This window comes from Mus pahari, chromosome 8 (genome assembly GCF_900095145.1).
Source record: "Mus pahari chromosome 8, PAHARI_EIJ_v1.1, whole genome shotgun sequence".
In the NCBI taxonomy this organism is placed as follows: domain Eukaryota; kingdom Metazoa; phylum Chordata; class Mammalia; order Rodentia; family Muridae; genus Mus; species Mus pahari.
The window spans coordinates 61418432-61443191 of NC_034597.1; the positions used below are offsets into that span (position 1 = coordinate 61418432).

At 53.1% G+C, this 24760-nt stretch overlaps 2 protein-coding genes and 1 long non-coding RNA gene across 15 annotated transcripts in view; 1 reads left to right on the forward strand and 2 right to left on the reverse strand.

Annotated features, from left to right (window-relative positions):
- The window catches only part of Dmtn (dematin actin binding protein), a 32708-nt gene extending 18594 nt beyond the window's left edge, over nt 1–14114 (reverse strand). For 4 of the 12 annotated variants that reach the window (XM_029541512.1, XM_029541510.1, XM_021204016.2 and 1 more), the window contains exons 1-2: nt 7507–8614; nt 5317–5447 (exon numbers count right to left, since the gene is read on the reverse strand). The gene's annotated coding sequence lies outside the window, so the exon portion shown is untranslated. The other 8 variants (XM_021204018.2, XM_029541511.1, XM_029541509.1 and 5 more) reach the window with 4 other exon arrangements.
- On the forward strand, nt 7660–9493 carry LOC115064549. The gene is made up of 3 exons (XR_003844378.1): nt 7660–7867; nt 8500–8617; nt 9408–9493. It is a non-coding gene; the product is annotated as an uncharacterized LOC115064549 (long non-coding RNA).
- A 297-nt stretch (nt 14115–14411) lies between the features above and the next one.
- Fgf17 (fibroblast growth factor 17) lies at nt 14412–20620 on the reverse strand. 2 transcript variants are annotated; one of them, XM_021203773.2, is made up of 5 exons: nt 20075–20620; nt 19885–19921; nt 17190–17334; nt 16883–16989; nt 14412–15223 (listed from the first exon to the last, which is right to left on the reverse strand). In XM_021203773.2, exons 1-5 carry the CDS (start codon nt 20107–20109, stop codon nt 14930–14932), a joined length of 618 nt encoding a protein of 205 aa, XP_021059432.1. In that variant the 5' UTR covers nt 20110–20620; the 3' UTR covers nt 14412–14929. The 2 variants fall into 2 exon arrangements, with proteins under 2 accessions (XP_021059432.1, XP_021059431.1); XM_021203772.2 differs by having other exon boundaries at nt 17190–17367.
- Between the last annotated feature and the right edge of the window lie 4140 nt (nt 20621–24760).

The following is a 24760-nucleotide window of genomic DNA, read 5'->3' on the forward strand; positions in this document are numbered from 1 at the left end:
AAAAAAAAAAAAAAAAGAAAAGAAAAGAAAAGAAAATAATTCTAGTACCAAAGCATCTCCATCAGACAGGAGGAATATGGGGTTTGTGGTAACTGGGTTCTCCTTCTAGAGTATCGGGCTTCTCCAGCCTTCTCACTACTGATGTGAAATGCTTAAACTAGGTGTCTGAGGAGCAAAACGCGCGGAGGTACACACGGAAGAGCTGTCAGTGCTCTCTCACTAAGTCCTAAATTTTACTCTGCTAATAGCCATTGTCACAAGGTCTATACCCATGGCTCGGCCCTAGAAGTGAACGCTTGTCCCTCCATCTACCCATCTACCACCTAGCAGTAGATATGCTTCTGACTTCCCCACCCATCCATGTTGGAGCATCTCTTCCCCCACTGAACACAGTACCAAGCTTTGTGCCGCTGAGCCTCGTGGAGAACAGAATGGTGAATGAAAGGACTGATTCAGCCCCCCGCCCCCCAAGAAGAGAACTCGCTCATAGATAAGTTCTACGAAAAGTGGAGAGGCACACACCCCAGATAAGGCAGCGGGCTGCAGAAGGTCAGGAGAGGGGTGTCTCTGGGGGAATGGAGAAGTTTCTTGTTGGAGGCCTTAAAACAGTGGCTCTCAACCTCCCTAGTGCTTCCTAAATAGACCCTTTCTTTAATACAGTTCCTCTCGTTGTGGTAACCCTAAACCCTAAAATTATTTTCATTGCTACTTCATAACTGTAATTTTGCTGTTATGAATTTTAATATAAATATCTGATATACAGATAGTTTTAGGCGACCCCGTGAAAGGGTCACTTGATCCCAAAAGGGGGATCATGACCCACAGACCTAGAGGTAGGAGCCTAAATGTGAAATTGCTAGCAGGGAAAGAAAGTCAAATGTCATCCCAGGACCCACTTTAGGGTGTGTGTGAAAGAAGAGGGTTCAGTACATCACATGAAGTATGGATAAACGCTGAAGGCAAGAGGAAGGCCAGCAAAGCCAGAGGCCAGCACTCGGAGGGAGGAAGTGGGGAGGCTCCCGGAGAAGTGAGGGAAGAAGGCCTTGTGCACAGGAGGAATGGGACTTGTGCAAGGCCCTGGGCCCTTGGGAGGATGACAAAGGATTGTCAGCACCGGGGCAGGAGGGCTGGCAGAGGACAGGCTTCTCACTGAGAAAGGGAAAGACAGGAAGTTGGGTAGTAACAGAACAGGGCACAGGAGGGAGGCAGCTGGTCAGAGGGCCTGTCCGTTTTGAGGGCCTAGTGTGCAGGGGGGCTGTAAAGGGCACACCGGAGAGCAAAGACCAAAGACCAACCGACAGGATGGACCAACCAACAGGATGAATAGTGTTCTAGTACCTCACCCAGAACACCGGGTGTGGGGCACTTGACGGAGCAGTGGCTGCCCATCAGAACAAAGGGTCCCGGGGATGTGGCTGGACATGAAAACCACGGTTACATGTGAACAAGCACCTGCATCCCTACACACAGCCGCCACTCAGGAACCCGATTCCAAACACCAGTGGGCAGCATTATATAATAGTTGATGTTTACAGACTAGCATGATTGGCTGTGGACTCTGAATTTCAGGGTCCTGCCTTTCGCCCTCACCAGTCCTGTGAACTGTTCCCTCGGGGTTGTAGCATGGGGAACTGAGACGTCAGTAAGTACTGGGTCAAGCAAGGGTGCACTTAAGCTCACTGACCACAGTACCACTTCAGGTTGAGTTACTGTGCTCCTCTGTCCCTTCCCCTTGCCAGGCCCTCCACAGCCGGCCCCTGCCTGAGGTGTCCCACAGCACTAGAGGGTCTCCCCAGGCTCCATCTGGGTCCTGCATCCCTGCATGGTACCAGAGCACACAGATCAGTGCCTTTTGGGGAAGTGCTAAAAGGCAGAACCTGAGGGACATTTGCATTTGAATGAAAAGGTTTTTTGCAGTGAGCGCTTTGTTGGTTTGTTTGTTTTAGGTTAGAGTCCTCTGTGTATCCCAGGCTGGTCTCCAACTACTTAATCCGAACCTAGGATGACCTTGAACTTCACCTCTGGAATGCTGGAACCTTATGCGCTACCTAGCCTGGCTTCACGTGATCGTGGGGATCAGCCCAGGGGCTTCATGCACACTAGGCACTAGGCAACTAAGCTACAACCCCAGGCTATGAATAAGGTTCTTGCTGGGGATATTTGAGGCTGTCAGAAGGCCAGCAGGGGAGAACGTTTTTTTGGAGTGGAAGACGAGAAAGGAAAGATGAGAGTGGGTGGGAAGGAGGTGTGTGGGGAGGGAGGGTGATTTTTCAGCTTCCGTTAAGTCACACTGCACAGGCATCTGCCTACCGCACCCACGTGGAGTCCCCTCACCCAAGCAAATTTCTCACTTTCCTCCTCCGGGCCTGATCCCTCTCCATCCTCCGGCATGGTCCCCGCTTACTTCATTCAGAACACTCGCTGTAACTGCTGTGGGTACAGACTAAAAGGTCAGGCTGCAGCAGGAAGGGAAGGGGGAAAGGGGGAGGGGTGGGGGGGTACAGCACCATAGAGGAAGCCAGTCCAGGTGTCGGAAGACCCCCTTCAACCTCCCAGGCTCAGGTCAATAGCCAGGAGGCTTCCCATCCTTCCATCTCAGCCGCACCCACCTTCAGCTGGCCGCCCCAGCCTTATCTGAGCCACCAGCCAGGCCCCACCTCAAACCACCCACCCTCTCATCTCCACGGCAACCAGAGCTTTGTAGCGCCCCAGGATGTGGGTGATAAGACTTGCCCACAGAGATCTCCAGGTTCGCACCTACCCATCCCAGGCAGGGATGGATCCAGATTAAAAAGCCCTAGACTTGGAGAAATGAAATGTAGAAAGTTCAGCAGGCACAGAGATCCACCATCTCAGGTGGGGGTCTAGTTCAGCCCTTGTTTACATCCGAAGCCACTGCTACTTTCTACTTAACACATTGGCGTTTTGCTCCCTTACAGACAGAACAAAAAAGAACTAAGCGATGAGCCAAGGCCACCCAAAGGAAGGCAAGCTGGATGGAATTCCACCCGGGCTGAATTTAAGCCAAAGGAATTTCCTGTGCTTTCCAATGCATCCCCAAAGATCCTGTTTTAATATGAACTTGGGTCTCTCTGCCTCTCACCTGACCTGTATGGCAGGAGCTGGGAGTCAGGATTGGGTGAGATTGTAGGATCTGGCCCTGGGACGACTGAGCATCCTCAAGCCATGCTGGAGAGCTCATAACAGCAAAGGAGTTCAACAGGCCTGCCATGTGGGCTAGGACAAGCGGTAGGAGGCCCATTCTCTGTCCCTGTTTCCTTCGGAGTCTCTGTCTTTCTTCCTGCCTTCCTTTTTCCTTCTTCATCTTTTCTCCCTCTCCCTCTCCCCCTGCCACCCTCACTTGCACAGTTGCTGTGGCAACAACAACGCAATGCCAGAAATAAAGACAGGCTCCAGCTAGGTCACCCGTTCCCAAAACAGCATCCTAGGGTGGGAGAAGGGTGGTGTAGTCAACAGGGCGGGGACTGGGCGCGCACTACAATGAATGTGTGTATTGTAGGGTGGGGTGAGTCTCGGGACAGCAGGGTTTGGGCCTGCTTAGGCCAGTGGCTCACCAAAAGCCTTGCTTAAGTCAAGCTTATTCCTGGCCTTTTCTCAGGTCAGCAAGGCCCTGTTATTTCTCTTCTCTTGTTCCCTCTCTCTCTCCCTCTCTCTCCCGCAATGCTTTCTGAACCTTTCCCTATTGCTTTGGACTAGGCATCCCTCATGCCAGCACTGAATGACACCTGTGTCCCATTGACCAAGATCAGGCAGCTTCAGAAGTAGATAACAAAGTCCATCTGTTCCAGGACCTGCCTACCCGCTCTCAGTGACAACAGTGCCCCTTTCCCTCTGACCCCCTCCCCCACCCCAGCCCCCCCCCAAAACATGCCTGAGCTCGTTAGCGTTTTCTTAGGTTCCCCTCTTGACTGAGTTAGTGACCATTTCTGTGCACTTTCCTCAGACGAGGCAAGCTCCTCCTTTCTAGATCCCTCAACCGCTCAGGCTTGCTTTGTCCAAACATGTCCCTTATAGATCCGGGTCCTGAGGTACAGCTGGATCGGCAGATCGGGGGAGGGGAGGAAACTCCCACCCTAAATCCAGATTCCAGAATTCAGGAGAGGTCCCCATTCCACTCTCCTCACACCACACGTGAGCTCTGAAAGAATTCTGCAGACGTTGCCCACCAGTGGGTAGATAGGTGCTCTCCCAACCTCAGAAGGACCAACTAGCTATATGGACACAAGACTCCCAGGAGCATACGTAAGAGCTCTGCCCAACACATGGCTGCTGACAGAACTGCACATGGGTGCACACAAGGGACTCTGCCGCCCTCCTTGCCAGAGAACTCGCCCACTCTCCCTGCCAGACCCCCACACAATGACACATGGTGTTAAGGACACCTACTTGCACCCACCCACTGATCCTCCCCTTGGCACCCATCATTTGTGCTCACAGCTCCCTGGCATGATCTTCTGGACCCATCCCTGTCCTGAGCACGTGGACCCCAATACTCCCAGTGCCCTCGCCTGACCCATCCCCACACCCCTCCACTCCCTTGCTTGTCTTAGACCTACAGCCTGGCAACCAGTCTTCTGGGAGGAGACGCACAGGTGTGCGCCTGCCCAGCAAAGGGAATCTGGTGTGTCTGGTGCCAGGAAAGGAATCCCTTAGGACCCCCCCCCCGCCCCAGGCTCTCCAGGTCTGTTCAGCACCCAGTCTCTCTCAGTACACTAGCTGCTGGCAGGCAGAGAGCCAGGCTAGCTCTGCAGTCACACCCTGCCACACAGCCTCATTCTTCATCAAATCCCTACCCCAACTCGGCCCACCTCATCTATGAGGGGCTCCAGAGTGGGCTGGAAACCAGCCACTTTGGCCCCCTCACTGAACCCCTGCCACTCCGGAGGGCACCTGGCCTGGCGGGAGGGAGGCTGCCAAAGATGTCTTGCATCATTCAACAAGAAGCTAACAGTTCCCTCCACGGACTGGGTCCCCATGCCCCCGCCCCTTGAAATTCTGGCCACAGAAGCTAGGATAGGCAGGGTGGGGGGCCCATGAAAGGGAATGCTGGGGGCCATATGGACTCTCTGCACGGCAATAGCCTAGATCCTTCCTCTCAAATAAAAAGGGAATTTGATCAGATCAAACCCAGCTGAGCACCTTGTCTGGCCACCTAAGCCAACTCTCCCACTGACCATTTTCCAAAGCTGACCCTGTGCTAGCATCTCTGATATCACCCCAAACCATGGTCAGATCCAGAGGTACAGCCCATAATATCCACGGGAAGAAAGAGAGGCAAGAGACCCTGTCACCTACCTCCTCCCAGAGAGTGGGGCCCAGGCTCTCTGAAGCCCCAGGAAGCAAAGGGCTAGGCCCTGGTCGACTGGGTTGCCGCGTTTTCTCAGGAATCTCAGGTAAGAGGCAGCTTCTCCAGGAACCCAGCAGCGCTTTAGCGAAGCACAAATAACAGGAAGAAAGCCGGCTTAGGGTGGGTGGGTGGGGTGGGAGCTGGCGAAGGAGGGGAGCTGGTCTCAGCTCAGCGGTCTGATCTCCCTTCCGAACCCCCACCCGCTTCACCAGTCCCCTGCTGCTCTGCAAGCCACCAGCTTGGGTTCCCGGAGCTGGGGAGTCCGCGTCTGGTGTCTGGTGGGCGGGCAGGACGAGGAGCGGTCGCTGGGCGGGTGGGCCCCTCCCCACCAACAACTGATAGTGGCCGGCCCCTGGGTGTGTGTGTGTGTGTGTGTGTGTGTGTGTGTGTGTGTGTGTGTGTGTTTGGGCGTGTTGCTGGTCCAGTTCACCTCAGCTGCTGCTGCTGCAGCTGATCCATTTCAAACAAGGGGCTCATTCGCTGGCATCATGACGAAGCAGAATTGACCGCGCTGCGTTTCCCCCCTTTCCCATATCCCGGCTCTGCAATATCCACACTCAGAGCCCCTCCAGCAGAGTTCAAGTTAGCGGCTGTTACTGATAACTGAGGGGAGCTATGCCCACCCAGCTCTCCAAGAACCTGCAATTCAAACCCCGTTCATAATGCTCCACCATCTTCCAGAAGCAGTTGAGAGGCTCGGTGGGGATTCCCACCTCTGGGATGGGGAACAGCAGGGGCACCAGAATTGGCCATCCAAACATTAACCCTCTTCTGAGGAGGATGGATAGAAGGATGGAAAGAACCAGGTCGTAAATACATCAGATTCAGATTGGATTTTCTGTAACCTTGATCCCCTGGGAATCGCAGTAGGGGCCAGGGAGAGAATGAAGGACCGGATTTCTCCCAGGAAAGCTGTTTTTGAAAAAGGAAGCTTTCTATCAGATGGATCCATAGTCCAGCACAAAAAGACATGCCTTCTCTCTGTCGCAAAACTTCAACCATTCCAGGCCTCCAACGCTAGCTTTGGGGTGCATCTAGAAAACTTAGCCCCTAACCCCTATTAGCACTGACTGGCCTCCTCCCACCTCCATGTCGGCTGCAGACCTGCCTACCTAGGCAGCCTTGCTGTTTCCCTGGTAACCACTGCCCACAGCCGGTCAGCTGATGATATCAGCAGCTATTGGGGCAAAGCTAGGATCTGGAGAGGGGGCTCTGGGGTTTCTGAATGGAAAAAATCTCAGGGGGAGGGGCTTGAAGGAGACAGGTAAGACTATGGTCTCAGCATCCGACCAACCATCTTCAAAGAAAAGAGGACTGGAGGAGACAGGAAGGGAGGGGTGTATCTGGAGTAGCAGAGGACAGGGACGACTGTAACCTGAAGGTGGCTTGGGCAGAAGGAGAAGTGACCGGAAGGCAGGTAGCTGAGTGGCAGAGAAAGGGGGAAGGAGGGCTGGGAATCCGGGCTTAGCTGCTGGGATGCAGCCACGGAGGGCCCCGATGGAAGGGGCAGCCAAACAGAAACAAAACCAAACGAACAAAAAACCCACCTGGGCTGGGGGAGGGACATCCTGTCCCAAGGAGAACTGCGTGGGGGTATACCTTTAACGTGGAGGAAGGGGACACAGCCTTGGAGGAGGAGCTACCAGTCCTTCTCCATAGCCAGCCCTGGCCTCAGCCTAGCCTTTCACTGTCCCTTCAAACCCCACCCTTGCCAGCCCGCCTGCCCACCCCGAGTCTGGATCTGAAAGAGGGGTGGGGAGGGAGGCCGACTCCTAAGCATTCCCCATTCGGCTGGAAGACCAAGTACCCAGGGATCTGACACTCAACCCTTCAGATTCCTGACTCCGCTCCCGCCTAGTCTCCTCCTCCCTTGATTAGCAGTCCCTTCCAGACCCCACCCCAGGAGACATGTTTTCCAGTATAAGGGTCTCCAGAGGTATGCTGGGAACGAGATGATGTCAGAAAGGAGAGCTGTAGACAGGAGTGTAGAATGAGGTGGGTTAAGAGCCCTGGGTAGGAGTCAAAGATCCAGGAGGGGAGTCCCTTTCTGATGGAAGAAGTCAGCTTATGAGGTAGAGGGAGAGAGAGTCCAGGGAAAGGGCCAGGGGGAGGGGAACATGAAGGAGGGTTCTCAGTACCTTCAAGGGCCCGGGGCGTGGGGCAGGAACACAGCAGCCTCTGCGGTGACATACACCTCCATCCCTCAGCGCATCTCCTCTCCGCCTCCCGTTGCCAAGACAACCTCCTGGCAGCCCAGGCCCAGCTCAGCAGATGGGAGGGGGAGGAGAAAACGCAACTCCTATTGCTTCTTCCTCGGGGAAGGGAGGGGGCCTGCAGAGCCTATAATGCCCCCAACTGTACCATACCAAGGTGTGCCCGCCTCCCACTCCCTCCTAAGCCGGGATAGGCTACAGGAATGCTCTGGAGGGAACAGTAATTCAGGGCCAGACAACAGGCTGGATGGCAAGAGGACTGCCCCTATTCCAGACAGCCCATCCGGTAGGTGGGGAAAGGTGACAGGGACAGGGGATTCACAGCCCTGGGGTTGAAAAAAACACATTCCAGAAGGTCACTGGCTGGGCTGGACATGTGGCCATGGGCTCCTACCTCTACCTGGGTACCTCTTTCAAGTCCCCAACCTCCCCCTACCTAGACAAAAATCCGAGTCCAAGAGAGCCTCTTCTAGTCTCTCTAGGCCCAAATCCACTCCTCCACACCTCAGGCACACAGTGCTTGGCAATGCCCCCGACCCCCATCAGCCGGTCACCTCCGGCAGGCAGGCAGGAATATCTCTAGGGCCCATTTGGCCCTGGAGCCAAGAGGCGCAGGGGGTTAGAGCTCCCCCTGTCGACCGCACGTCGTCAAGGTCATGCCTGGCTGGGAGGGTTGTGGTGTGGAGGTAGGTAGGGGTGGGGGTAGGAGTGAGTGCGTGGTGCGTGATGGTGGAGGTTATCCTGGCCAGGAGACCCTCCTCTTGATAGCTCCACTCCCTGATCCTCTCTGTCCTGCAGTCCTGCCCTATCTGTGGAGAACAGGGTTCCCTCCAGCCAGTTCTTGAAGGCCCAACTTCCCTTGGAAGTCCAGACAATCTGAGTTTCCTTTTCTGCCCCTCTTTCCTCCCTGTCATACAGATTTTCTTCCCCGGGAGCTGGCAACACTGAACCTTAGGTGCCAGTTGACTCTGACCCTCGGTGAGCTTCGTCCATACCCTCAACCGGCCGGCAAGGAGGCCTCCCTCAGACAGGACAGGTATACCTTTGGAAGCTCTCGGTCTTGTGAGTTAGCATTAGCAATCCCAGCAGAGGATGGTCACTCTCCCCTCTGGAAGAAAGAAGGTTCCAGGCCCAGACTTCTGGGCTCCTTTCTCAATAAAGGTCACCGGTGCCACAGTTCCTGAGAGGACTGTTGTCCAGGCAGTCCAGGCAGCAGGCGTCTCTGTCCATGTCTCACTCCAGTGCCCAGGCCCCACCCCTAGCACCAACCTGTTGGGGAAGGGTAACACTGGGGGGTGCCCCTATGCTGTCTAAATATTAACTCCTGGAAAGGTTGAGCCTGGACATTGCCAAGGAAGGAGAGAGTACAAGGACCCAGGCCTGAGGAAGAAAAGGAGGGTGAAAGGCCAAAGTAGCCAGTTTAGGGTGGGTATGGCATCATATGTCTGTAATCCCAACACGGGAGGCTGAGGCAGAAGGATTGCTGGGAATTTAAGGCCAGCCCAGGCTACCCAGCTTGATTTTAAATAAATAAGTAAATAAACAAACAAATAAATAAATGGAATAAGAAAAGGAGAGAGCTGGGCAGTGGTGGCACATGCCTTTAATCCCAGTACTTAGGAGGCAGAAGCAGGAGTTTGAGGCCAGCCTGGTCTACAGAGTGAGTTCCAGGACAGCCAGGGCTACACAGAGAAGCCCTGTCTCAAAAAAAAAAAAAAAAGAAAGAAAGAAAGAAAGAGAAAGAAAGAAGAAAAGAAAAGAAAAGGAGAGATAGAAAAGGAAAGAAAAACAAGAACAAATAATTTAAAAAATGACTTTCTCAGCAGATACTGAAAGCTGCTTCCTTCCTCTTCCTGCTAGAGCAGTGGCCTTCAACCGTCCCAAGGCTGTGACCCTTTTGTTGTGGTGAGCCCCCAACCATAGAATTATTTCATTGCTACTTCATGACTGTAATTTTGCTACTCTTATGAATCTTGTAATGTAAATAAATATCTGTGTCTGTGCTTTCCAATGGTCTTAGGAGTCTTCTGGGAAAGGGTTACTCAACCCCCAAAGGGGTCACACAATCCACAAGTCGAGGACTGCAGAGCTAGAAACTGGATTCTTATCTTCTAAGATCCCAAGGATGTAGCACCGAGTTTGTCACTCACTTCTCAAAGACCCTTTAGTCTCTTCCTTGCCGCACACAGCAGCAAAACCAACCTTCATACTTTGACCCGACATTCCAGCTAATTTTCACGTAAGCTCTCAGCTCCAGCCATACTGGGCTTGGGCGGGGAGCACTGAGTTCCTGCAGACAGCAAGGATCCTGACTGCAGGACTCACTTGGAGAATAGTTGTCACAGCATGACTAAGGCAGTTCGTGTGAGCCTGCCTGCATGTGTGCTGCCTGGCAGAGCTCTAGGGTTCAGTTCCTTAGTTCCAAAACTTTTGTCCTTTTGAGACTCAAACCACCCAGACCTTTCTAACCCTCCTAAGTGTTGGTGTTAAAGACAAGTAGGATGCCCAGCTTGATTTCCAAAACTTCTGATCTACTATTCGGGGATCTTTTTCTTTTGAAGAGAGAGTCTCATTATATAAATCATCCAGGTTGGCCTTGAACTTGAAATACTCATGCCTCAACTCCCTGATTCCCAAGTGGTTGAATTACAGGCTTGTGCTACCACAACTGTATGCTCTTTTATCTTAATTTCAAGAAGGAGCAAGAATTCCAAAAATGCAATGAAAGAACCATGCTTTTATGGGTTAATCTCTCCAATTAAATTCAAGTGCCCCGAAAGCTCTGTCTTCTCCAACATTTTAATTAACGGGAGGATCTGCACAATACCGAAGGGAGGAAATGAATACTTAATTCAAAGTAACTGTTCAGGACCTTCTCTAACCAGACAGAGTCTACCCAAGGGCTCTGGCTTCCCAACCTGTCTGCATTGTGACAGACAGACAGACAGACAGACAGCATAGTGCTGGGGAGTGGCCAGACAAGAGCACAGAGGCAGGCGGACCTCAGAACTGAGAGATGCAGTAACCCACACCTGGAATCCTAGCACCTGGGGGCTGAGTCAGGAAACCCACCGCAAGTGTGAAGCCAGCCTGGGCTGGGCAGTGAGGTCTAGGACAATGTGCCCTGCAGAGTAACACCCTGTCTCATGAGACTGTATGTGTGTATGTTTGTGTGTAGAGGTATGGAGAGTGACAGAGGAAGACACCTGACTAACCTCAGCCTCTGGTCTGTTATACTGCACGCACACACAGGCACATGTGTGCGAGCGTGTGAACACACACACACACAACAACAACAACAACAACAACAACAACAACAAAAACAAAAGCCAAGGGGCTAAAAAGATAGATGGCTCAGCATTTAAAAGCACTTACTGTTCTTTGGGAGGACTTAAGTTCAGCTCCCAGCACCCATTTCAAGTGGTTCGCAACCGCCTGTGACTCTTAACTTCAGGGTATCTAGCCCCCACTTCTATTCTCTGAAGGCACCAGGCACACAGTGATGCATAGACATACATGCAGACAAAATACATAAAACAAACATAATTTTATCAAAAAAAAAACAAACAAACAAACAAAAAAAACCAAAAAACCACCAAAAACAGGGCCAGCGAGATAACTCAGCAGGTAAAGATACTCACTGGCTGTCAAGCCTGAAGCCCTGAATTTGATGGCTGGGACCCACATAAAGGTGGAAGGAGAGAAGCAACTCCAGCTGTTCTCTGTCCTTCACATGAGTGCTATGGGAAAGTGTGTCCAGGCATATACCATACACACACACACACACAAATATAAAATAAGCAAAACAGAGGGGGTTTTGTGTGTGTGTGTGTGTGCTCACAGGACAAGTGTTCTTTTGCTAGTGTCTATAAAAGCTTCACATGGAGGCTGGACAGGAGGTTTGAACACAGAGCTAGTGAGGAGCCTCACAGACCTGTGTGTTTGGTGAGTAAGATGCACTGAAGTGGATAGGCAGAACCTCAGGAGAAAAGCGGTGCACGCAAGGGAGTGGCAGCTGATGGGTGCCCATAGCTTCCAAGGTGACAACACTCTGGAGAGAAACCCATAGAAAGACTTCGAGGTCTGGAGAGATGGCTCAGCGGTTAAGATTGCTCTTCCAAAGATCCTGAGTTCAATTCCCAGCAACCCAAAGGTCCACCACCCAGACCTTTCTAAGCCTCCTAAGTGTAGAGCCACCTTTTCTCCCCCCCCCCCAATAGTAGATTAGAAGTTTTGGAAATCAAGCTGGGCATCCTACTCATGTCTGCATGGTGGCTCACAACCATCCGTAATGAGATCTCACGCCCTCTTCTGGTGCATCTGAAGACAGCTACAGTGTGCTTGCATATAATAATAAATAAATCTTTTAAAAAATAAAGACTTAAGAGTGGTGTCTACAGGAACAGGGCAGTGAAGTCAGGGAAGACAGCCTACTGCAGGCTAAGGTGAAGACTGGAACAAGATTCTGGCTTGGTAAGTGTGGAGGGGGCGGGCTGGCTACTGGCATCCATTGGGCATTGTTGAACAATGTGACTTAAGTAGAACCAGCTGTGTGGCATCGGAAGTGACATCATTCCTGACTACCTTGCACCCGATCCTCTGGAGAGGATGGCGAAGGGACAGACAGAGGCATGGAGTGCTGTGGAGTAACACTACATCACAGGACTGGGGTCGGGTCTCCGCTGCCTGCCTCCACTTTTTCTCCCTGGATGGGTTCATCTGGCCCCCTATAGCAAGAAGCCATTGTCAGAGAGTCTGTTTGGAAGTCGCTGGGGCTGCTCAAGTATCCTGTGGATATGAAATCATGGAGAAGCCACTTTCCTGTCACAAACTCCTTATGCTAATATCCAATGTCCCTTACCCCCAGGGACCCATTCCTTTTAACCTACTCCATTTATGGTTTTGTTTTTTTTTTTTCATTTTGTATTTATTTATTTGGTCAGGGTCTCAGTCTTCTTGTCTTAGCTTCCAGAGGACTGGGATTGCATGGGTATGCCACCACGCTTAGCTCTGCCTTCTCCATTGTTGCGTTTTTCCTGTCAAACCTGTCCAGAAAGCTCTGGGATGTGAAAAGCTACTGTGAGCAGGGAGTCTGCCTGCTGGGCAGACACACTGAGAGGAGTGGTGAGGAGTGGGGTGGGATGGATGGGAGACTCTCTCAGATGCCTCTGCTTCCTGTATAACCCTGTTCTCCAAAGCTGCCCTTCACTCTTTGGCATACGTACTCTGTCCTTGCCTGCCAGGCCTCACCTCAAAAAAGCAAGAAAGGAAACAGTGAGGGCTTTCTGGAGCTGGCCCCAAGAGGCTTGTCTGTGCTGGGGAGGTCAAAGAGGGAGGGAGGGGCCGAGAAAGGCCTGAGAAGAAAGCCGGGGCCAGACAAAAGGCCCAGTCCACCTTTGAAGCTGTCTCTAGCCCAAGAGGGAGGGTCGGGGGTGGGCCAAGGCCCGGCTGGAGAGGCAGTCTAGAGTCTTAAAGAATGTCTCAAATTCCTGCAATAATCAGAGGGATCAGAGCCCCCCTCCTTCTCAGAGTCCTCCCAGCCCCCCAAAGTCCCAATACTCCACACCTTGGGGGCCCAACTCTTTGTCCTCAAGTAATTGCTGGGTGTTGCCCCAGTTTTAAAGTCCCATTGAACTCCCCAGTTATCAACTGCAGCCCTAGACCACCCGCCCTACACACACCCCAGAAAACTACCCCCCACACGTCCGGCGGTCTTCACTGGGATTAAGGCTCTTTGTGATGGGGGGACAGAAAAAAAAGCAACCTGGTGAAAGCAATTATGACGAGCTGGAAGGAGAATGTCAGTCCTAGGCCTGCGGGACCTCCCTCTTGGCTGTGGTCGGCTCCACCTTTTAAATGGCCCAGGGTTGGGGGGAGGGGGGCGGTGTCAGGCACCGTCCCAGCCCTGAGTTAGTTCTGTCCGCTGCAGCCCACCTCCGGTTCGGACTACACCCTCACCCTACAACTTCTGTTCTGGACTTTTTGAAGTAATTCTTAGGAGAAGTGGAAGAAGGTTAGCTTTTATCTCTTTTCATCTCGCTTCATAATTCTCCTCTCCCACGTTTTTCTTAAACGGGAAAACCTAGGCTGAGGATTTCATCAGCACTAGAGAGTACTGAGAGGAGGGTCCCAGACACAAGATCCTCCTCCCCTTGACAAGATTAAAAGACGAAGCACCGTGGGGAAGGTGGTTTTCTGGTTTCCACCCCTAGGCGCACCTGGAAGTCTCTGGGAAAGCCCACCCGAGAAGCTCGGTGGGGGCTGGGCGCCCTCCTTCTCCATTCCCAGCCTGCAACCGCTTCTAATTGAGGCTTGCCCTCAGGTGTGCCCCCGCCTCCGCCCCTAGGGGGACGGGGGAAAGAACAAGGGGACACATTCTTGCCCCCACCCGCTTCCGCTCGCCCCAGACCTCCTCCCACTCCCAGCCCAGCTCACCGGAAAAAAGCAATCTTGCTCCCTGCGAGGTGACTTCTGGCGTCCCCAGGCTGTGATCCTGCCACCCCCCTCCTCCCCCGGGCCTGGGCCCCACAGGACGCCTGTCCCTGCCAGCGGCCGCTCAGGGCCGCGCCTAGGGGTTGGGTTTTCTTCTCTCCTACAGGTAGCAGGGACGCGTCGCGTGAGCCTGGACATCGGAGCCCGCGGAGGGAGGGGCCGCCGGTCCCCCCCCCCCCAGGCTGGACTCGCCTTGGCCTCTCGGCGCAGCGGGACACGCAGGCTGCAGCACCTGTGTGCCTAGGCACCCACCTTCCCCAGCTAGCACTTCTCGGTGCTGCACGCATTGCAGCTGAGTTCTGTGGTCTGACCGCCCACCTTTCTTCAGTGGAACCTGGTTGCAGGAAAATGGTTTTATTCTGGGGCTTGGGGTGGGGACGCAGGCCTGGGGCGAGAAATAAGAAGAGTGGATGACTGGCTTTTGTTTCTCTTTCTGTCTCTGTCTCTGTTTTTGGAAACAAAACCGTAAGTCCCTACTGTCTGGCCAAGAGTTTGGATATTTGGTTCAGATTTAGAGTGGTTCTGGGAGCAAGATTTGAGCACACTTGTGCAAGCCCTGGAATCTCCTGACTTGCCCGCTTATTTCAGGTAAACGCTGGGAAGCAGGCATTTTAGGTCAAGGAGACCCTATTTCTTCTGCCGGGGTCTGCCTCTGGCCTCAAACCTGTTCCATAGAATGGTGCCCATCCTGGGATACACAAGTACTGTCTCTTCCCAGTGGGGATCAGAAACTTCATGCCCTCGGGGTCCTTTTGGAGTCTGGCTCCCCACCTTCCACCCCAGCCCCCATCTTTGGATGAGTTAGAAGGCTGCTGAGGGGCATCTACCCAGCCTTGCACACTACTGGCCTCCCTGACTACGTTTGGGACTGGGGCCTCCGAGTGCGCTTGGTCCTGCGAGTCGGGGCGGAGCCCACGAATTCGAACTGCTTCTGCCTTTCAGCGTGGTTGGGAAAAGGCAGCTGGCCTTGGTAGAGGCGCTTGATGAAGTGGGCCTCTCGCTGGTTCTGGCGGCTCCGGGAGGCCTGGCGTGGCCGGCCCTGCCGAGTGAAAGCCATGAACCAGCCCTCGTGCCGGGCGTTCTGGAAGGCTGTGTAGTTGTTCTCCAGTACGATCTCGGTGAACACGCAGTCTTTGCTCTTCCCGCTCGGCTGCGGAAGAAAGGAGCAGAGGAGGGGAATTTGTCCATTCACCCTGGCTGGGTGGTCAGCTTTTGGGCCTAATTTTTGTAGAACCCATGTGGGAGCAAGAAGTCTTTGTACCCCTTTTCTGGTGGGATTGGGCACCTTTAGTTAGCAAGGCAGAAGTGGGCAGTACCTACAGGCTGTGCTTGGAGTCAGAGCTGAACTTAAGTCATTTAGCCTCTTAAGGAAACCTTGAGAGAATCCTGAATCTCAGTCCCCTCAGATGCTCACATCCGTAGGGTCAAGATCGGGTAATAATAATTCAGTGCTGAGGGGTAGGGATATGGCTCGTGAGAATTCTATGCTGTCTGGGTGAAAGCTGTCACAGGGACAACACAGGAGAGAGGTGTCAGAAATAGCCTTCTCACTGGGAGTGGTGGCACACGCCTTTAACCCAGCACTCTGGAGGCAAAGGCAGGTGGATTTATGAGTTCGAGGCCAGCCTGGTCTACAGAGTGAGTTCCAGGACAGCCAGGGCTACACAGAGAAACCCTGTCTTGAATAAACCAAAAAAAAAAAAAAAGAAGAAAAAAGAAAAAAAAGAAGAGAAAAGAAAAGAAAGAAATAGCCTTCTCCCTGACCCCACACGCCTTGCCTTCTTACAGGTGAGCAGTGAGAGGTTATTTGGTGAGCATCAGAGTTAGAAGTCAAGACTGGACAGGTCTGAGGAAGTGCGGTGCTCTGTCCGCACAGTGCTGTAAGTCTTCACCAGTCAATGCTTGGTGTGTGAGCCTTGCCCATGATCCCCACTGAGCTTGTGAGAGCTTCAGCTGCACATGGATGCCCCAACTTCCAGCTCTCATCTATGACTGCCTCACAAACACATCACATACAACACCATTCCTCCTGGTGGCTTCTGGGGGAATATTCCTTCTATCAGCACTAGGTTTCATGTGGATGCCCTGTCCCTTCAGCAGGCCAGGAGCTACAAGGATTCTTTTAGATAGAGATGGAGGGGCTGGAGGGATGGCTCAGTGGTTAAGATCACTGGCCTCTTTTCCAGAGGACCAGAGTTTGATTCCCAGTACCCACATGGAGGCTAAAAAAAGAAAAGAAAAAAAAAAAGAAAAGAAAAAGAAAGAAAGAAAAATGTAACTCCTGTTCTTAGGGATCAGACGCCCTCTTCTGGCTTCTACAAGCATTTGGTCCTTAGATACGCATGCAGAGAAAACACTGGTACATGTAAGATAGAAATAAATATTTAAAAATCAACATAGAGTTGGAGAGATGGTTCAGTCATTAAGAGTACTGACTGCTCTAGCAGAGAACCTGGATTCCCGTCCCAGCACCCGTGTGGTGGCTCGCAACCATCTGGAACTCCAGGTCTAGAGTTACAACTCCCAACTCCCTTCTTACCTCCATAGGCACCAGGCGCATGTGTGGTGCACAGACACGCAGACAAAACACTCATATACACATGAGAGGAAAATAAATCTTTAGACAAATAAAAAAAAATTAAATAGGTTGGGGGATGGGATGGTTGTCAAAATGAGACCTCATCCTGAGGCTCAGCTTTAACCGGGTGAGTTAGGTCAGCAGCAGGCGTGGGCTGCATTGCTGTGGCCTTGCCTGCCCTTACTCCTGTAGGGAAGACACGTGTGTCTGCTGCTTGTGTCCAGGCCTCACCTTCCCAATCAGTTTGCCCCTCTTGTTCATACAGATATACTTCTCGCTCTCTGCCCCCTTGATGCGGACTCTGCTCCCGAATGTGTCTGTCTCCACGATGAGCTTGGCTGGGGGGGGGGGAGGAAAAGAGACCTTAGTCTGTGGCTCGGGGCTGTGCAAGGCTTCTCCCCAAACTGTCTGCCCTTCCAAGTCAGATCAGGGGGTTGGTGGCAACATCAAGCTCCCTGACCCAGGAGCTGGGGGAAAAAAAATCCAGGGACTAGACTAGGTAGCTACAAGTGGTCTGGGGGCCAGGGCCAGGTCTTACCGAACTTGTTGCCATCCTCTGCGGTGGCAGAGATGCGACGTCCGGTGACCTGCACGTGCTTGCCGCTGGTCCGGCTGTAGAGCTGGTATTCACGGATTTGCCGCCTGCTCAGCTGGTCGGTCATAGCGCCCTGGTCCCTCACGTACTGGTTAAAATTAGGAGACGGGTGATTCTCCCCCTTTGCGGTTACCAAGGGAAAAATAGTGTCAATTTGCTTTGGGTGACACCACCGTTGGCCCATCTGGGGAGAGGGGTGAGGACCTAAGTGAAGTGGGGCTGGCTGTGTGCCCTGCAGTGTTGCCCTGCAGTGTACGGGGCAAGCTGAAAACTGCCTCTGCCCACGGTCTGCCCAGGATGCTGCGTGGACCAGTTGTTAATTTGGGGGTACTTGTGATTGTCAACCTTGGGGAACACAATGAGACAGTCTTCATCTGCCATCATAACAGGTTGCTAGAAGAAACCTACAAGGCTGTGTGTGTCCTGACCCCACGTTCTATAGGACAGGTGCACGGGACATGCAACTCACAGCCAGAACCCCTTCCTCTTTCTCTGGGGGTCTTGGCTCCATTAATCAGGACCACTAGACCACACCTCCCCCAACTCTCCAACTCTGTCACTAGCCATGAAAGGTCCCAGCCCCAGCACACCAGGCGAAGAGCAGATGGTTTGTTAAATGGGGAGGGGGGCTCTTTGGTTCTTATAAAAAATGTCAGACGGGGGGGGGGGGCATCACCTGCTTGCCTGTGCCTGTGGCAGTGATCTAGATACTTAGTAGCCTGCCTCCTGAGGTGGTTCAAGGAAGCATTCCCACCCTAGATCAAGCCTGCCCAGTGCCACATCTCCACACTGGGGTTTGCCTTACCCAGCCTTACCTGAGCAGGACAGAAACATCACTGCCCCATCTGCAAATCTGCAAGGTGCCCTTTAGGGTGACAGTTGTCAGCTGCTGGTTATAGCTTCAACTCAGCCTGCAAGACTCCGGTAGGGACAACCTTTCCCTACTGCTAATGCCTAATTCCAACTATAATGATCTCAGGCTGAATGCCAGTCACTTGGACCAAGACAGGGCTAGACCCAGCTCAGCATGTATCAGGGACCAATATCCTAGACAGAAGGGTAGGTTATGTCAACCTAAGGTGTGGTCGCAACCTCAAGGCCAAGGGGTTGATCCCTTGGAACTTTCTGTTACTGTCTATTCCCAGCACCAGTCTGTACAGGGCAGGAGTTGCCAGACCTCTAGGAGAATAAGACCATCTTTGCATCCCACCCTAGAAAAACTTGAGACCAGCACTTGCAGTGAGGAGTCTACTACTTAGCACTCACAGGCCTCCCTCTGGGGTGGGTTCCTGTCTATCTCAGCCTTAGCCTTCTGGCCCAGATTCAGGATGTCCGCCCCACTTGGCGGGCAGCCTTCTCCTGGCAGTCTCTTCCAGGTCAGGGGCAGATAGCAGCCCCCCAAAGCCCCCTCCTCTCCTTGTCCCCCTTCAAGTCTTTCACAAAAGTAGCCCATGCCCTCCCCCCCCCCAAGGCCCACAGCCCACAAGTCCCTCTCCCGCAGGACCTTGCCTGTTCCTTTCATGTCCCCGCTGTGGGGGGACCTCCCCTTCCACCACGGTAGACAGCTGCTCGTCAGACAGCCCCTCAAGCATGGCTGTGGTTCAGCCTGTTGCCCCCCCTCCCAGGGGGGTGAAGGGGCACTTCAAGGGGGAAAGGACAGCCTTGCCACCTTCCCTGAGTCCTGAATGGGGCCTCAGCCAGGCCATAAACGCCCAGGGCAGCAGCGCCATTGTGCTAATTTCCTTTCCAGAACAGGTTGGACCCACCCCCAGCCCCCTCCCTGCCAGGCTGGGGGCTTTCTTCTTACTCTCCCTAGATGTGTGAAGCAAAAGGCCTGGAACGGGCTAGAGAAAAAGGGGGAAGGAAAAAGGGGGGGTGTTGTCTCTCTCCCACCCCCCCACTGCTTCAAAGGCAGCCCCTTCCCACTGAAAAGGCATTTACCTTAAAAAAAAAAAAAAAAAATCAAGTCCCCAGTGGATGGGAGAGAAACAGGCCTCTGGCCTGGGAAAGCCAGACCATCTCTCCCCAGAGCGGTTCTGGACCAGTGCATTTTAATAGCTGCACTCTTATGGAGGATCACAAAAAAGGGACAGGGCCTCGCCTTGAGCTGGGGGCTGAGACTTGGGGGTGGGAGGTGGAGGGGTGGAGAGGTAAGCCCTGAATTCCATTCCAAACAAACCTCTAGGCTTGACCTAGGAACCCTAGAGGTAATGGGTCTACTCGGTTGAATACTCCGACCATACGGAGACCCTGCGGCCCAAATGTGGGTGAGAGTAGACTAGACGGTGGACCGTACATGTGGTTTCGAACCCAAACCCTTCAGGTACCTGCAGGTACAAACCTTACCTGAGCTCTCGCCTCCACTGGCTGCTAACTACCCGGGACTCTCTCCCTCAGGCCCTCCGAAAGCCAGCACAGAGGGATGGAGAGGGTAGGGACCCAGGAGGGTTGTTAGAAAGGCCTCAGAGGCAAACTGAGGTCTATCCCCCATTCCGGTTCCGGCTGTTCTCCAACCCACCTTCTGAACTGACCCTCCAAACCTCAACAGTTGCTTGGTTAGGGGAGGCCAGTCCTGCCTCCCCTCCTTCGAGGTGAGGTGGGAAAGGTTGGGGGTTGGGGGCTAGGCAGGGGTGCCTACCTGCGTTTGACAGCAGAGAATCAATAGCTGCAAGCACCTGTTTGGGGAGATAAGGCAGTTCGAGGTGTGGGCACCCCATGGCACACCCATCCCCCACCTTTGTCTTGCCGCACCTGCCCGGGTTGGGGGTATAATATTCCTGGGGCTGGAAATGGCAAAAAAGAACTCCGGGCGCAGGCAGCACACTTACAGGGTAAGGTTAGGCAGCAGGCGGGCGGCTCCCATCGCTGGAGAGACTTCTTGGGGCGATTGCCCCTCTGCTCCCCAAACTCAGGAGCGGATGTGGGCAGGCCCCTGGGGTAGAGTCCCAGAGAAGCCAAGGTTTCTCGGAGCCACAGGTTTTCAGGAATGAAAGGAGATGGAGGGAAGGGGAAGGCTAGCCGAGGGGGGGAATGAAGGGGAGGCGTAATTGAGAGACTGAGGTGCGAGCTGTCCACCTTCCGGGCCAGTGAGGCTGCGAAGCCGGAGCTGGTCCGATTGGCGTACTCGCTCTCTTGGGCTACTGGCCTCGGGCAGAGGTCCCCGGGCGCAAAGGATGGAGCTGCGAGAGCGTCCTCTATCAGGAGGCTGGCCCCTGCGATCTCTCTTGATTTATTCCTGACCCGCACCAACCTGCCGGTCTCCGTGAAGTGCGGGGCCAGCGGCAGGCACAGGGAGGGAGGCGCCTCGCCCTCCCCCTCCTCAGGGTCAGCAGCTCCCGCCCTCAGGTTTGATGCGGCAACCTCATCTCCTTAAGAATGAGCTGCAGGTACCGAGCTGGGCTGGGGGTCTCGAATTCTGGCTCGGGGTGGGAATTCCCAGAAGCAGCCTTAAAAGGAGGAGCCTCCCTCCAGGGAGCAGGGGTGGGCTTGGCTTGAGCGGCTGCTGGCTCAGCTTCTCTGCTGTCACCCCTTGCCACTAAGAAGGAGGGGTAAGGCTGTGAACAGTGGGTGCAACAGGTTGAGGCCAGAGATGGGGAGTCAGGTGTAGCTCTTGAAAGATCTCAATGCTCACAAAAACTGGTTTGAGATGGAGATCCGAAGAAGAGTGGGTATCACTTTTGCCTGGGCCTTCGTAGTCTTTTTTTTTTTTTTCTTTTAAAAGGGGGGAGATGTGGTCAGCTATCAGAGCATTGGAGGACCAAATGAGATGTCAGCGAGTCCGCGTGGAAATCCCTAAGGTGTCTGGGCCTTATTTGGGGGGGGGGGTTGACACCCAGCCCTAGGCTCTCAGCTCCAATTCACCAGTGTCCCTTAGCAGTTGCCTGGAATGCAGTGCCCAGCAGTACGGACATATGACCACTAGTCCCATGTAGCTGGGTACCCAAGTCAGCTATATTAACTGCAGTTTGCTGGTAGGAAATTGGCGCCTTGGGAGGTAGCTGGCGCAGAATAAGCCAGCAGGTGAGTGAAGGGGCCCGCACTCCCAGAATCTAGGCTCTTCCTGTTCCGTGGAACTGCGACTTCAGCATCCAGGTGAAGCCTGCCACTGGCTTTATTTTTTAGCGCTCAGAGACCTTGGTAGGTTTTTTTTTTCCTCTTCTCCCTTCTTCTACCCGAGACAGGGTCTCACTGTGCAGCATCAACTGACCTAGAATTCACTGTGTAGATCAGGCTTGCCTCCAATTCGCAGACCCACCCGCCTCTCTTCTGAGCGCTGTGATTAAAGGTGTGCTCCAGTGCAACTGACAGGCTTAAGTGGACTGTAATATGACAGGCAGCCGGGGGGGGGGGATCTGAAAGCTGGTGACCCGTTCTCTCCTTACACACAGGTGGGTGGTGCTGAGCTGAAAGGAGGGGCGATTTGGGGAGTCTAAACTCTGGCTCCCTTTCCCTGAGTTCACAGAGCAGCACAGGTGGATTGATTTGCCTTCTCACCTTCCTGAGTTCTAGCAAGCCACAAAGTGGTCTGCCACCCTGCACTTCCCCCGCCCCCCAACTCCCAGCAAGCTAGTAGATACCTCCCCCCCTCCCCTAAACGGGGGGGGGCCTTTGGCCAGCTCTAGCAGGGGCCTTTAGAGCTCCGCCCTCTCTTCTGCAGACTCAAAATGCCGCTGCAGGGGGCCTAGGAGTGAATTTGGAGGGGCTGTTTGAGAAGGTGGGAATTGCCAGGGGGAGTCGAGGGGTTTGGAATCAAATTTAAAAGAAAGCTAGGACCCGGGGCTGGCTGGGGACGCAGCTCACTTGGTAGAAGGCTGGCCTAGCATTTGGGAATTTTTGGGTCCTATCCCTAGCACTGCTAAAGCCAGGTGTGGTTGCACACCTGTAACCCTAGAATTTCAGGGGATCAATTCAAGAACCAATTCATCCTTGGTTACTTAGCGAGTCTGAGGCCAGCCTGAGATGTGAAACAGACAGACAGACAGACAGACAAACTAACAAGGCCAGGCATGGGGGTGCACACCTTTAATCCCAGCATTCAGCAGGCAGAGGCAGGAGGATCTCTGTGAGTTCGAGGCCAGCCTGGTCTCTAGAGTGACTTCCAGGACAGCCTAGGCTACACAGAGAAACCCTGTCTTGAAAAAAAAGAAAGAAAGAAAGAAAGAAAGAAAGAAAGAAAGAAAGAAAAGAAGAGAAGAGAAGAGAAGAGAAGAGAAGAGAAAAGAAAAGAAAAGAAAAGAAAAGAAAAGAAAAGAAAAGAAAAGAAAAGAAAACCCTACAAAACCCCAAACAAGTCAAAACTAGAAGGTAAGTGATAACCCGTGTCTAACAGCAAGTGACTGCGGTGGCTGGGCCAAGGGGCCAGTGCCCAGGAGAGCACAGAGCTGCACCTCAGTTTGGTGGTCTCAGAGGCAGCTTTAGCCCACTCATTTCTCAGCCCTATTGGGCACACCTCTACCTCCCACCAGACCAGTTCCATCTTCCACATTCTCGCCACCATTTGCAGTTCACCCCGGTCTCTGCCTCTTCAGGGAAACTTGCCCTCCTTCCCTCAGACTCGTGAACCCCATTCCCACACCCCCTACTAGCTTCCAGGCACCCCACCTGAGTTCAGTCTGAGGCGCCAGGCAGCTAGCAGGTAAGAGGGCTCAGGTGCATGGGGGAGGCAGCTTAAAGACTTGGAATTCAATGGCGATGGTGTCATCTGGAAGCAGAAGACAGGCATGGCACACCACCACCTTGTGTTCTGGAGGTTCATTCACCAGGAGGCAGTGGGGGTTGCTCAAGACTCCTGAGTCTAAGAACCTGGTTCCTCTCACTGGGGACAGGGCCCATTGTCACTCACTGGCTAGCCCTCAGTGCAGCCCAAGTCTCCATGGTAACAGTTGTCTGCAGTAAAATTTGGTCTTGAGGCTCAGCCAGGATCTGGTAGCAGGGAGATCCAGGGGATAGCAAGGACTGCCGCTTTGTGTGTGAGCTACCCCCGACTTCTCATCCCTTGTTATTGGCATGCTCAGGCCTGGCTTTTAGGTTTGCGCTCTTATGTCCTGGGGGAGGCAGAATGGAGAGCTGGGGATAGGGACTGGGTTCTGGATCTTATCTCCATCCCTTGCTTAGTGACCCGAAAAGTTGGTTTTCTGGTTCCAGGTTCTCTTAGAAATAGGAGCTGGGCTGTGGTGGCACATGTCTTTAATCCCAGCACTGAAGAGACACAAGTAGGCAGATCTCTGAGTTTGAGGCCAGCCTGGTCTACAGAGTGAGTTCGAAATGACTATGGTATCAGTTGAGACAAGGACTCATCCTGCAAAGAGGGGAAAGGGGAACAATGACCCTCTGTGTGGTCTAGCCTCAGTTTACCTAAACTTTGGCAAACTTTCTCCCCTGATGGGGTGAGCTGGGGAGGGAGAGTTTATTAACATTCATGGAGAGCTCTTAGAGATGCTACGCGGAGAGAGAAGCCTACCAAAATTCTAGTTAATCCCCACAATTTACTACCAACTCCAAGCCCACCCCCGCCCCGCCCCCGTTGGGGCTGCCTCACACCTGCATCCATCAGCCTAGCTACCGCAAACACTCACCACCAGCCTCAACCTAGCCCTCCTTCTCCTGCAGAAACAGGCGGGTTAGGGCAGAGGTCACACCTAGCAGTGTAGACGGACATGGGACTCACTGGAAGTTTGTGCATCCATGCAGGCCGTCAGTCTCATGGACAGATCTGCGGTATTAAGTGCTCCTATATGTGGAGCCTTGCCTGGGGATGAGGGAGGAAGCCGGCTGTGACTGTACCTGGCTGTGAATGGGCTTTCCTCACTGAGGACTGCACGGGCTTTCCTCACTGAGGAACCTTAGCACCCTTAGCCCTTGCCCTCACTCAGCTCACAAGACTGACTGCAAATTGGCAGGAAATTCTCCATCCGAGGAGTGGTCGAAAGCAAAAGCTCTGACGCCAGACTCTTTGGCTCCCCCTTCTGCTCCATGACATAGGTGCAGACTGTTAACTTCTGTGCTTCGGTTCTCTTGTAAGAAATGAAGCTAATCGAACCTTAGGGTATAATTGTGGTATAAGCAGCAGTCTGGGGACAGCATGTATATTCTGGGCTTGTAGCTACTGCTGCCATGACAGCCACCCTTCTGGGTGGACACTTTGGAGACGTACCCTGATCCGGAGTAGATGCACTCACAGGAAAAGTCTTGCTAGCTTCCCCACCCCACCCCATCCTCCATGTCAGCTGCCTGTTCCTCAGGGATATATATATATATATATATATATATATATATATATATATATATTATATATATATATATATATATATATATATAATCTTTTTAAAAAATGAGTACACTGTTGCTGTCTTTAGACACACCAGAAGAGGGCATCAGATCCCATTACAGATGGTTGTGAGCCACCATGTGGTTGCTGGGGATGGAACTAGGGACCTCTGGAAGAACAGTCAGTGCTCTTAACTGCTGAGCCATCTCTCCGGTCCCCTCTTCAGGTCTCTTAACACCCTGCTTTC

Bases quoted from the DNA above. Each gene is read 5' to 3' on its own strand.
- Fgf17 (XM_021203772.2), bottom strand. From the start codon at position 20,109: ATGGGAGCCGCCCGCCTGCTGCCTAACCTTACCCT. The intron at 16,990-17,189 runs GTAAGACCTGGC...CCCCCCCCCCAG, and splicing joins AGAGGATGGCAACAAGTTCG to CCAAGCTCATCGTGGAGACA. The intron at 15,224-16,882 runs GTGAGGCCTGGA...TTTCTTCCGCAG, and splicing joins GGGGCAAACTGATTGGGAAG to CCGAGCGGGAAGAGCAAAGA.